The sequence below is a fragment of the Plectropomus leopardus genome, chromosome 10, assembly GCF_026936395.1.
Source record: "Plectropomus leopardus strain MGB_pleo_1.0 chromosome 10, ASM2693639v1, whole genome shotgun sequence".
Classification (NCBI taxonomy): domain Eukaryota; kingdom Metazoa; phylum Chordata; class Actinopteri; order Perciformes; family Serranidae; genus Plectropomus; species Plectropomus leopardus.
In genome coordinates, this window is record NC_142185.1 from 12,762,930 (window position 1) to 12,776,042 (window position 13,113).

Consider the following 13,113-nt stretch of genomic DNA (forward strand, 5'->3'; position numbering starts at 1 on the left):
CAAACAGCGCTCTCGCTGTCATACAGATGTTATTGATGATAACCCAGAAGCTTTGTTGACACTCCTGATAATGACACATTCTGCCAGCTGCCTCAGGGCCGTCCTCTCTGGCCACCACAGCTCAAAGCAAATATCCAAGTGTCTCGCTGCTTGACAGATAATAATCAGTCTAAACGATATGAGTTCATAGAAGCTCGCTCCCACCTGAGGCCTGAAAAACCTCTGTTTGCTTCCCAGAAAGGCAACACTCTATCACATCCTGCTCTTCAAGCTCACAGTGTTGATAAGTCATGTGAGTTTGCTGCTTATAATTCATTAATGGATGTTTCCTGCCTGATTGTTTGTCAGAAAAAGTGTGTTTTGACCCATTCGGCCTGCTGAAGCTGAAGGGAGGCCATTGTAATTTCTAGAGGCATAATGAGAACAAACAGCACAGCAGAAATGAGACTCCAAACAAACAGTGAAACAAACAGCACCTGTCATATCCTGATCAATAGACTTCCTGTGGGAATACAGTGGCATGCTGACAGAGTGACCAGGACCCATCCTATTTCCTGTCATAAACAAGTGGAAAGCATGGGCCTGCTAAATAATCAAAAAGTCAGAGAACTGAATCTGGTGTAAGCACTGCAAATCCAGATGTATTATTTACCCCACATCTTTGTTTACACAAAAACACAATAATCCTCACAGATTTGGGGCAGCGGGGGGTGGGAAAGGCAACACTCTGTATCAGCGGAGGGATCTGCAGTCTTTAGAGAAGAAAAGAATTCAATTGTGCAGAGAAAATAAACCCAAAGGCAGCCGAGTACAAAGGGCCCGGGGGTCCCAAGCGAGCGCCTTTAGGATCCGACTGAAGACTTGGCTCGAGGAGGAAACTATCATTGGGCTGAGGGAGCACAGAGGATTGAGTTTTTTTAGCTATAAATCCTTGTATTTTTTTAATTTACAGAGAGAATCCTCACTCCACATTCTCAGTATCAACTGAAGAGCTCACCGGCAAAAGAAAAGATACTCAGCAAAACAGTGAGTGTATCTGCGTTTACAGAAAGTTGGCACATCAGCTGAATTGCTCCATGATCGGCTCCAGTCTGATGAGTAGACTATGATTAACTTCTGTGACTCACCAACTGAGAATGAGCGCAGAAAAACAAAATTTCTTGAGTGAATGTTATTACTACCTGCTGCCCTTTCCTGACAACCTAAGGAAATAAAACAACTATTTGTTTTCTGTTAGCTTCAGGCAGTCAGTAGACAGTGTCATCTTTCAGACAAGGAGGCACCACAGGGGCGGTAAAGTGTCTCTCTGGCCGGCGCTGATAGATGTCCCTCCACCGGTGCTTTGTTCTGGCACAGTGCTGGACACTCGCCTGCCTCGCTCTAGACCAGAGCCTTATGTCACTCGTCACAGGAATCCCTGTCCATCGGTGAGGATGCTCACGTGCAACAAATCCAGCTTGTTGGTTTTCCATCACAGCGTTTAAATAATGAATGAAGCCCGTCTTCTTGTGTTGAGTGGGGCTATAAATCAGCACTAAAAGCAAAGTGCCAAAGGGGAGAGGGTTTTTACGCACAGAGCCTCCCTGGAAAGACTAAAATGTTTAGGTTTACTTGAATAATCTGACACCAAGACGTAAAAGTGTCCCAGTGTTTACACTAGTACCTCTCAGAGCAAGATGCTGAGTAAGAGAATAATAAGAGCTGCTTTACCCTTTATACCCTTTACCTTATAATACAGTCTCTAAAAAATAGTAGGAATGTTTTGGTGTCAGTTGCCGAGAGTTGAAGATATTGAACAAAGACAATGAACAACATAATGGAGCCAAATGGCACTCAGTTTGTGGTGCTCAAAGCACCTAAAAAATACTTTTGAAAAACTCAGCAGCAATGTCTCTCTCCAGAAATCATGAACCGATTACTCAAGATAATCTGCAGATTTTGTACTAAGCAGTTTCACAGAGAAACTATTTTCTCTGTACCAAATAAACCCGCCACCATATCACAGAGCCAAAGGAAGCGGCCATCTTCTTGTTAAAGAGAAAGGCTTGCGCTCATGTTTGCATATTATTTCCTCCTCGGCTGATCTCCAGCATTAGTAAGCTCAGTGATACGGTTGGCAGGTGTAGTTCTATAGGAAGAAAATAGCTCCTATATGAGAGTGTTCACAACAAGGGCTCTGAATTATCTTGAAAAACCGGGTCACAATTTATGGAAAGAGATTTTGCTGTTGATTTTTCGCCACTTTGAACACCACAAGCCGAGTGCCATTTAGTGCCATTATATTTAAAGAAAGGCAGACATTTCTACAGCTGATATCGCTCACTCAGCAACTCACACCAAAATAATCTAGATTGATAAATAGCGCTACAGGTAAGAGGAAAAATATGTCATCTTTATTTTTGGCATGAACTGTCCCTTTAAAATCATAATATCCAGGATTAAACTTAAGTGCATTATACACATTTTTAAATAGATACTTTCTGAAATACAACCAATCACGCATGATTTCCAATCGAATTTATGATGATTAATTAAAGTGTTAGAAGCTGAAAAACAAAGTGATCATCATTTGTGAGACAAACTGCTGTTAATGTGTTATTTCAAAAGGTTTTCAATCAAGACTCTTGATGGTAGCAGTAATGAGTCCGTCTGGCTTGGCAGCAGGTTTATTCCCCCTCTCCCTCTTCTGGTCACTCGACTCTGGAAAGCTTATCTGCTGTCATCTGGCCCATTGTCCCATTATCTGAGGTGATCAGGGCTGAGCTGAGCCTCTGTTCGCGTTTTCAGTCTCCTCCACCTTCCATACAGGCCAGATGGAGGACCTCCACCTGCGGAGAGCCCTGAAAGAACACTCGCTGTGATCTTCTGTTGTACACAAATACAACAGAGGGATCTCTTGGTGTCTGGAGGAAAAAGTAACTTGCGGCACTCATTTAGAACGTGATTGAAATTCTTACTACAGCAGGTCTCTGATCTGCTGAGGTGTTGACAGTTTTATAACTTTGTTTATTTGGGTATAAAAAACTTAAAAGAGCAGGTTCTTAATTTAACATCCAAACTGTCATGCAAATTAATATATTCAAAGCATCTAAGCCAGGCAGTTTGTATTGTGTATCATGTATACCCATGAAAGATAAACCTCCATGGGACACTGGAGACCATTTGCCAGTTTGTTAATACAGTTGCAAGGCAAAACCACAATGGAGACGTTAGTAGAAAGGAAAGGGAACCCCGGTTGCATTTATCATGGACTCATAGAAAACACCCTTCCTATGCAACAAGCTGCATTTCTCAATCGGCCTTGTGGCTTGCTTTGGATCTGTGCCACATGTGGAGATATATTTCTGCTCGAGGGCAGTGTCACCCATTTCAGTTTTTATTGGTTCATGCCCCGTTGTCTAATTCTGCAGGGACTCCTTGTCAGGACAGGCAGCAGCAGGATTCAGGGTAATCAGCGTGGAAATGTTCTGGTGTAAAAAAAATTTCTTTCCAGTTGGTGCCCACCAAGGTTGTCAGACTAGTGGCTAGATGTATTCCAGTTGGGAAAATGAAAACATATCACTTGTGTATTGCTACTTTAACCCCAAAATAAATTGACAGTATGTCAGAAAAATGTATCTATTTTCGACTGACTATGGACCCTTAGAAATATTAATATCCACTGAGGTTAGATATTCCGAATTCTTTTTCTAAGTGAAGACTCAAAAAAGTTTTCACTCAAAAGAAAACCTCTTTACACAGAGATCACACAATAGGGTCGCAATGAAGTCCCTTTTTTATGGGGCATTTGCATTTTTAAGCAGAAAGAACAACGGCGGCATTATGTCGCTCCAGTGTGTGATTTCAGACAGCATGCCGGCATCTGAGAACCAAAACAGATGTGATGGACATGATGTTTAACACAACAGTGTCGGCATTAAGTTTGACATTAAACATACGTGTCGGCAACACTTTATAAACAATGGTATAACATGGCAGCTACAATCATTTACTTTTTCCGTTATATGACGGATGAACTCATCCCCTGCTTGAAGAGTAAGGAGCTCCTAAACGCAATTGTTTTCACAATGTGTGGAAATTTACAGATGCGGTTCTTTGAGTTAGCTGCTAACCTCTATCACAAGCTGCTTTTTAAATCTCCCACAATAGGTCGCACACATAACACACTGTCAAAACGTCACACCTGTCCTGCTCATAGTCCCACCCTGCTGGCTATTATTTTTATAAAGACACTGTTTCAGCACTGTTACTCCCTCTTGTAGCAGCTTAAAGAAGAAACAACTCTATCCTCCCATTCGGTAATCATACCATATTATACCATATCGTGCTGCAAGACGGCATACGTTGCATTAATACCACCTTGAACAAGTAGTGTAAGAGGGGCTTCGGTTTAATCAAAATGACTGTATAGACTTTGTTTGGTGTACTGTGGCAGGTTATGACCCTTTACCAACAAATTTAAAGTAAAAATTCTCTCCTAGAAAGTAAGTCATGTATCCATCCAACTTTCTGTAAAGTCTGTCATTGAAAAAAATCACTAAAAGGCTCAGTGATTATTGCTTCAGACTATGTCACGGGCCATTTCTGCACACCACTTTGCATGTCATATTGAAACCACTAGGGCATTGTGACCTCGATCGAGGTCGAGGAAAGAGTTTTTAAAAGGGCAGTAACACAGCAAAGTAGGAAGTTTAACTGGGTGCCTTCCAAAGATAAGCTGCAAGCTTTGTCTTTAAAGTGGGTCTATTGTTCAAATTTGAGCTCTTTCTTCAAACACAAACATTTAAACTAAGCAACCGAACCGGATGCTTTTATAAACATTTCTTTCTGTGGGGAAATATAATCATTAATATTTGTCTGTGCCAACTTTGTTTGGAAAAAAAATATGGCACTGACAGCCTCTACACGTCACAAAAACCACTCAGACAAAAAACACTCAGACTATGGAGAATTCTTCACAATATTTGCATTCACAATTAAAGTCCCGTGATAAGTTGTGTATTAGGGCCTCATATTTCTGGTGTCATGTTTTTACTCGCTGAGGCTTGATGCATCTCGTCTTGACAGAAGACAAAACCCAAACAAAGGATCGGAGAGAATGAAGGATGAATCTCTCACCTTGGCTCCCCCTCCCCACCACCCTTCTTCCCCGAACAGACTTCACAAACCAACCATGGAGAGATGGGAAAACAAAAACACCTCGATAGAGCCTCGACTGATAGATAAAGAAGCTGTGCATTCCAGTGAGAATAATGCACATGAGTCTATGCACAAAAATGCAGGGACATTCATATCATGTTAAATCATTTAATAACAGCAAATTCCACACTTCAGCCCCCCTGTTGACTTTACAAAGGTCATAGCTTTCTATTAAGATGCAAAAAAATAAATAAATACAATACACGCCAAAGAGTGTACCATAAATTCGGTGTGGATACTAGTGTGCAGCTTGCAATATGAGATGAAACGAACACTACTTTAATAAGTAGAGGATGTTTTTGGTGCAGTAAATCAAACAGCTGGTGAAAAGGAGCACTACAAATATCGCAGCAACAAAAAAAAACTTATTGCACTGCCATAAATATGTCTGTCTACAATGCATTGGCAAGTAAACACTTCTTCTGTGCATGTATTGAGCTGAAATACACACACCACTTTTCAGTGCTCAGACAAGAGATTAAAGGTATTTGAGTTACCCAAAAACATTTTGTGCATTTATGGGCCAACACCCAAAGTCAGCTTCAACAACAAAGGGCTGGATGTATTTTGTATGTGATGACTGAAAAAAAAAAAGTGAAGGTGATATTTGAACAGACGTATCATTATGAAAAATTATCCCGTGCTGACTTGCTGAGGGGGCCAGGATGAGTTGGAACTGGAGGGCTTGGTGTTGACTGAACAGCGCTGCTCATTCTTCTCTTTATCTCTCTGGCATTCTTCTGCCTCATTTCAATAGCCATTCTTCAGCGAAGAGCCCCCTTCACTGCCGTTCACACTTTTTGTGATTTGTATTCTAAGTAGCTCACAGATCTTTTGTATTCCGGGCCGATAGCAATCTGAATCCTCACGCTGACAGTGGAGGCTGCAGATATCCTGCTGAAGCCAGGGGAAAAAAAAGGTCTTATTTATTATGAGGAGTGAAATCTCCTTTGTTGAAATCCTGCAAAACGATAAGCCCTATGTACATGCGGACTCCACAGATGATGAAAGGTAAATTGCATAAGCAGATTGATTGCAGTGCACTGATTGCACCTAAAAAGCTACAAGGCAGGGCACTAGTGTTGCACTGCAAATGATTTTCTTTTTGACCTTTGCTCAAATGTACAAAATTAATATTAAATAAATCATCAGAATCACCAAATTCATTGCCAAGAAAAAGAGAAAACTTGTTTTTTGTTGTTTTGTGTCACCCATCAATCCGCCACACCTACAGTGTTTTGATGAATCTTGGCTGTATTTTGAAATTTCACTTCATATTTCAGTAGTTTCCTAAAATCTCATAACATTCATGAGTTTTGTGTCACTCATCAACATCTCAAAGTTCATTTTTTGTATGAATCTGGGCTTTATTTTGAAATTCCATTTCCATTTTTGTAAAATCTCTAAATATGTGAGAGTTTTATGTAACCCATCAAGATGTTAAAGGCACACTTTTTGATGAATTTTGGCTTTATTTGAAATTCCTCTTTACATTTCAGCGTTTTCCTACAATCTCTAAACATTCATGCGTCTTGAATTACCTATGAACACGTCACAATACAATATTTTGACACATATTGGCTCTATTTTGAAATTACATGTCAAATTTCAGCATTTTCTCAAAGTCTCTTAACAGTCACAGAACTTTAATTCATGCAGTCTTCTGACCCTCTTGACTTGACTGTATATTCTTTTTTTTTAATCCAATGCTGCATTCTTGGTAGTGATTGTGTTATTTGTGAAGTTCTTAACATGTAAGACATCTCACTAACAAATGTATGCTTCGTGTAAGAATGTTAAAATGATCCAACACCATGCAACTGCACCATTTCAAAGACTGTACTAATCCAAACACAAAACGATAAATTTCAAACAGCCTTGGGGATTTTAAGCAAACGTGTAGTTTTTAAAAACATGTCAATGCTTTTGAAGAAATACTTCTGAAAATATAAAAAACCCAAAGAAAAAAATCAACTTCAGAAAGTGAGTCATTGGAATTCCCCTGTAGCAAAGGGGATTTGGGGAATGTAAAAAAAAAAAAAGAAATACTGTATGTAATTCAGCACACAGATGAAAACCAGGAGTTCTGCTTCCAGACAGATAACAGAGAAACTGTCTGTGTGTCTGAATGATGTTGATAAGAGTATCATACCAATACAGTGGCCTTTCTCTGAGCTGCAGATTCCCCCTGTTCCTCTCCTCAGGAGTCCAACTGCAGGAGGATCTGAAGACACACACACACACACATACACACACACACACACACACACACACACACACACAGAATTATAGTTTACAGCCATCTGTCTGTGAATGCTGCATTATGACAGATTAGTAGATTATGAATTCATTAATGTTTGTTATTGTATTAAAATAATAATCACTGAGCTCCTTTTTTGTTTTGTTTTTTTTTGTTTGTTTTACTCAGCATTGACATTGCTGTGGAGTTTCAACAGACTGCATTAGTGTTTCCTTGGTTTCCAGCAGGTATGTTAGCTTTGTTCAGCTTAGTTTCAAAGATATTATGATCATTTGAAACTATTCTGCATTGTCGATTATAAGGGGCAAACATCATGTTAGTCAGTCGTTTTCGGTGCCACTCAGTACAACCACAACACAAACAGCAGTGGTTTTCCACATTTTAATAACGTGAAGGGTTTTTTTTTTATGATTCAGCAATGACGGCAATCGTTTACTTAACTTCCTCAATTTATGAGTACCCTATTATATTTAGTGTTATCATGGCTCACTGCTGACGTTTTGAACTCAACTGTAAACTGTGGTCAGTTTTGAGAGCTTTCAGGTTATGAAGTTTTGTAATGTACTGTAGCCTAACTTTAGCAAAGTAGTTTCAAGTTACTAAAGCTAAAGCATACCTTCAAGGGTAAAGTTCAACCTAGAATCAGAAATACATATTTTTCCTCTTACCTGAAGTGCTATTCATCATTCTTGATGAGAGGCTCAACTGCAACATCTCTTTCCAATAATCATGACCTATCATCTCCCGAAAGCTTACTTATCACTGCCGAGCTAGCTAATGTTACAACTCAGCCAATGAGGACGCCATCAATGTTGAGTCTTTCAAATGTATTTTTTGGGCACTTTGAGTACGAAAAACCAAGCGCTGTCTAGTTTAATTGTAGCCTATTCCAGAAAAGGCAGACTTCCCTATGGCTAATATTGCCAACACTCACCAACTCACACCAAAACAATCTAGACGAATAAATAGCATTACAGGAAGAGGAAAATATGTATTTTTGATTCTGGGGTGAACTGTTCCTTGAACTAAGCTCTACATAAAAAAAAAACAGTAGGAAAATCCAATGGAGAAATGTTCTCAGTGCTGATATGGACAAAATTGGTATCTGTCTGATAAATAAAAAAAAAAGCATTATCTGATAATGCAACATAGATGCATAAATATGCTATTGAGAGAGGAAATAAAAAGGCTGTTTTGTTCTATGAAATGTGCCTAAGTGCTGATGTTTTCCAAATGTTCCTAAGTCATGCAGCTCTTTATCACAAGCAGGAGGCATCAGTGAAATCAATGGTGCAGATTGACTCATTGACTCTATCACTGCTCTCATATATCATAGACATGAAATAGCATTTGCACGCCACATGCAGGGGATTCAGTTTCAGACAACTGTTGGCTCTGCCTGAGAGGAGAGGCGTGGAGTTTCGTGTGGCCCGGCCTTGTCATCACTAGCTCAACTGAAATCAGAGAGGGCTGGTAAAGCTGTGAGAAAATGAATGTCCTACACACGGAGGCTCTATACCTGTTTGATAGAAATCCCACATTATAGGGTGTGCGGTTTCTTTTCAGATCCACTGGGGGTCATTTAGCACTTGCCAGCGCAGACATAACAGCACTTGAAAAGAGACAGGGTGTGTATAAAGGTGAGGATGGATTCAGACCTTCGCTGATGAAAACTGTCATCAGACACGGTTATAAAGTGATTTGTTGGGAGAAGTATGAGGCCGGGACAAGTCCCTAAACGACCAATCTAAATGTCAGACCTTGCTTCATGCAGAATGAGGAGGGAGGTACAAAATGTGAGGCTGCTCAAATGATGTTGTCACCTGACAGACAGGTGTAATCCTAAAATTGCTCTAATTTTCCAACAACTCTCCCGTACCAACAACTGTAATATAGTATAAATTACTGGTGACCCTATTGAACTTTACATTAGGCCTGTGTTTATCTGCTGTGGCAACATTTCTATATTATTGAGGGTCTTCAATGCACTTCATAATACATGAATAATCATATTATCACACTCAGGCCTGTAGGATGTGACAGTGTATCACTGATCTTGATATGATGTGTTTGACTCCTATGCTGATTATAATACTCTAGTTAGGGACTGCACCTTATTTAACAGACTAGGAGGGTGACTCAGACGTGTTTTTGGTTGTTTTTTGTTTTTAAACAACAACTCCTTGGTGCTACAAATAGTGTTACCTTAAGCCTCCATTAGTGACTGGGGAAAATGCATGACCCTCTTTGAAGAAAACATGATTTTAAAACCCACTTGCAGGTTTTGGGCTTCTGAGGGTATTTAAAATAAAAACAAAATATAACCATTTGAAGTTAAATGTCCCTTCATTATGCAAAAAATATTTGAGCCCCCCCCCAGTTCTTTTTTGCAAAGAGTCTTGCATGAAAAAAAGTTGATACAGAAAAAATCAAAAAAAAAAAAAAATCAACAGAAATCAAGAATAAATCGGAATAATTTAATCTTTGTGTCATTAAATAATTGTTGCAGTGGTCAATTATGCCTAATTTTATTGCTCACTCTAAAACAACTTTCTTTTTTTACCATGTCCTCCAGAGTCTGAGGTTTTTTTTAAGTTGATGTAATAACAGAAAAAAGTTTCACTAACTGACGCCCTCACCACAGGCAGAGTGCTTGGCTTTATAGTCAACCCGTTTTTGGAGACGAGCGCGTGCGGCTCCTCCTCTTGAGGGGGAGGGGTCGGGAGCGGTATATATTCAGTTGTTTGCTTACACAGAAGCATCTAATCACTCTGCTGCACACGCAGTACGTACTCACACCGGGCCCAACGTGATACCAGCGAGTGGTAAACATGATGGTGAGTGTCTTTATGGTGCATTTCTTAATTTATGTAGCAGCTAGGTCTGTTTTTCATTGAGGCTGTTTAATAGTAACTAATATTTGATCTGTTTTATTTTTATTCAGTGTGATATAATTCACTATTCTTGTTTTATTTTCTAATCTTCAATGAATGTGTTCAAAGTTAAAATGGCATGGAGGAAAGAACAATTCAAATTTTTAGACAACTCCAACTTCAGAAACAAGTTTGCAGAATTTTTTTTAACAAGAGAAAATCTGTTATGTAATGTGAACAACTTACTTGGATCTCAACTGTTTTCTAACTTTTCAATTCTTTTTTTTTTTCCTTTTAGTTCAACTTGTCATTTGACTTCTTGGACAATAGCACTGACAACATGTCAGATGAGTCTGGAGACTTTGACATGGACTTCCAGGAGCCATGTGGCACAACTCCCAACAGCAACTTCAACAAGATTTTCCTCCCAACAGTCTACGGAATTATATGTTTTCTGGGAGTCATTGGCAACGGATTAGTTGTTTTTGTCATGGGCTTTCAGAAAAAGGTGAAAACGATGACTGACAAGTACCGGCTTCATCTCTCCGTGGCTGACCTCCTGTTTGTCATCACATTGCCCTTCTGGGCCGTGGATGCAGCCAGCAGCTGGAACTTTGGAGGTTTCCTCTGTGTGACTGTGCACATGATCTACACATTGAACCTGTACAGCAGTGTGCTGATCCTGGCCTTCATCAGTCTAGACCGATATTTGGCAGTTGTGCACGCCACCAACAGCCAAGCCAAAAGGAAGCTGCTTGCGACTAGAGTGATCTACTTGGGTGTGTGGCTGCCTGCAGCTGTGCTGACTGTACCTGATCTGGTGTTTGCCAGGACACAAGACACGGGTTCTTCAAAATATCTCTTTTTTGACGAAAGCATGGAGACTGCAGACTCCAGGATCATCTGCCAGCGCATCTACCCGGAGGAATCCAGTCTCACGTGGACAGTCGTTTTTCACTTCCAGCACATCCTGGTGGGCTTCATCCTGCCTGGTCTGGTCATCCTCATCTGCTACTGCATCATCATCACCAAGCTGTCGCAAGGCTCCAGGGGCCAAACTCTGAAGAAGAAAGCCCTGAAGACAACAGTCATCCTCATCGTTTGTTTTTTCTCCTGCTGGCTGCCCTACTGTGTTGGCATCTTTTTGAACACCTTGATAATGCTCAACGTAGTCTCTCCCTCTTGTGAAATGGATCAGGCGCTGGTGAAGTGGATTTCCATCACAGAGGCGCTGGCCTATTTTCACTGCTGCCTGAACCCCATCCTCTATGCTTTCCTGGGAGTTAAGTTCAAGAAATCAGCCCGGAGTGCGCTGACATCTGGCAGCAGATCAAGTCAGAAAGTGACTCTCATGACAAAAAAGCGAGGGCCAATTTCATCTGTGTCAACTGAGTCCGAGTCCTCAAGTGTTTTGTCAAGCTAACAAACATTCGAACTTAGAGTCTGTGACTTGATACTCTCAGGAGAGAAAGAAAACTAAGCTCCAATTTCAAAGAACTTACTACATTTTGTACAGATGTAAAAAAAAAAAGAAAGAAAGAGTTTTTATACTTTTTGATTTGTTTGCCTTTTTTACTGCAATTGTGTGTCTTGTGTTTTTATCGCAATTTGTGCAAGTTTTATGTTCCTCAAAGCAGATTGTGTCCTCAGGCAGTGCCTCATTTCCACTCACTCAGCTTTACAATCAAGATCCATTTCCCCTGTTTTCATCTTTAAAATCTGTGCTGCTGTATCAAAGCTCAGTCATACAATGCCCTATTCTGTTTTCAGGGATAGTAGCTGCTCTCGGAAACCTGTACATAGTTTGTAGCATATGTGTGTTCGCACTTAAGTTGTGTAATTATCTGAAAGCTGTTATTTATTGCTGTAGTTCACACTGGAAGTTTTGTGAGAGAGAAACTGCATGCTGCTTGTTTTTTTACCATTTTGAGTTAGTTTTTTTATGAAAAAATAAAAAAATCCAATGCTTCTAATAATGACTTTGTGGTGTGCATTTTCACCTCTTCTTTCCTTCAGGGGGTGGGGGATGAGGTGTGTTGGGAGGGAGGGAGGGGGGTCTCTGAGCACAAATGTCTCCACCTGATCTGGCTAAAAAGCAGAAGGAGGACTGAGCAGGCAGGCCCTGTAATTGCAAGAACATCTGTGCACTTTTACATCTTAAGCAGCTATGCCACAAAAGCTCAAATCTTTGGTCATAATTAGCACCCATATGGCCCCTTAACAAAGAAAATAGCATGTTAAGTTCTCCTTTGACTCATTTTCTTTCTTTGCAGTTCGCAAGATATACTGCCTCCATTATGTTTGGCTTGTAAACAAGTGTTATCTTCATTCACCGCGCAGAGTGGGTCAGCGGGTCAACTCCCAGCTCTCAAAACAAAAAAAAATAATTGTATTCAGAACACAGGTTATATATTGTGACGATGCAAATAGACAGCCATAGCCTTTGTGCATGCTATATATCATTGGCAATAAATCTGCAGAAATCACATAGTGACAAGATGAAACATAAAAATGACACATTTCACTCTGACATCAATCTCTCTGAGGGCTCTTCTATCCTCAGAACACACTAAAGATTTAATCTGCGTTGACTAGTGACAGGGTGATGTTCTAGTTGGAGACCAAAGGAAGCCGGCAACAATAGATGTCAAGGAGAATGAAGTCATCGAATGGCCCCCGTGCAATGCAGTGCTGGCATTCATTCAAGACTCCAATGGAGCAACATTTCCATTTCTTTACATGTAAGAAAAGGTGTGAAGTGTCCCCATCAGGCCACTAGGT

General features: G+C 40.2%; 1 protein-coding gene across 1 annotated transcript; it reads left to right on the forward strand.

Moving 5' to 3' along the window:
• The first annotated feature begins 10,156 nt into the window (after positions 1-10,156).
• LOC121948919 (C-X-C chemokine receptor type 4-like) lies at positions 10,157-12,308 on the forward strand. The gene is made up of 2 exons (XM_042494459.2): positions 10,157-10,296; positions 10,631-12,308. The coding sequence occupies exons 1-2, from the start codon at positions 10,291-10,293 to the stop codon at positions 11,753-11,755; spliced, it is 1,131 nt and encodes a 376-aa protein (XP_042350393.1). The 5' UTR covers positions 10,157-10,290; the 3' UTR covers positions 11,756-12,308.
• The last annotated feature ends 805 nt before the right edge of the window (positions 12,309-13,113 follow it).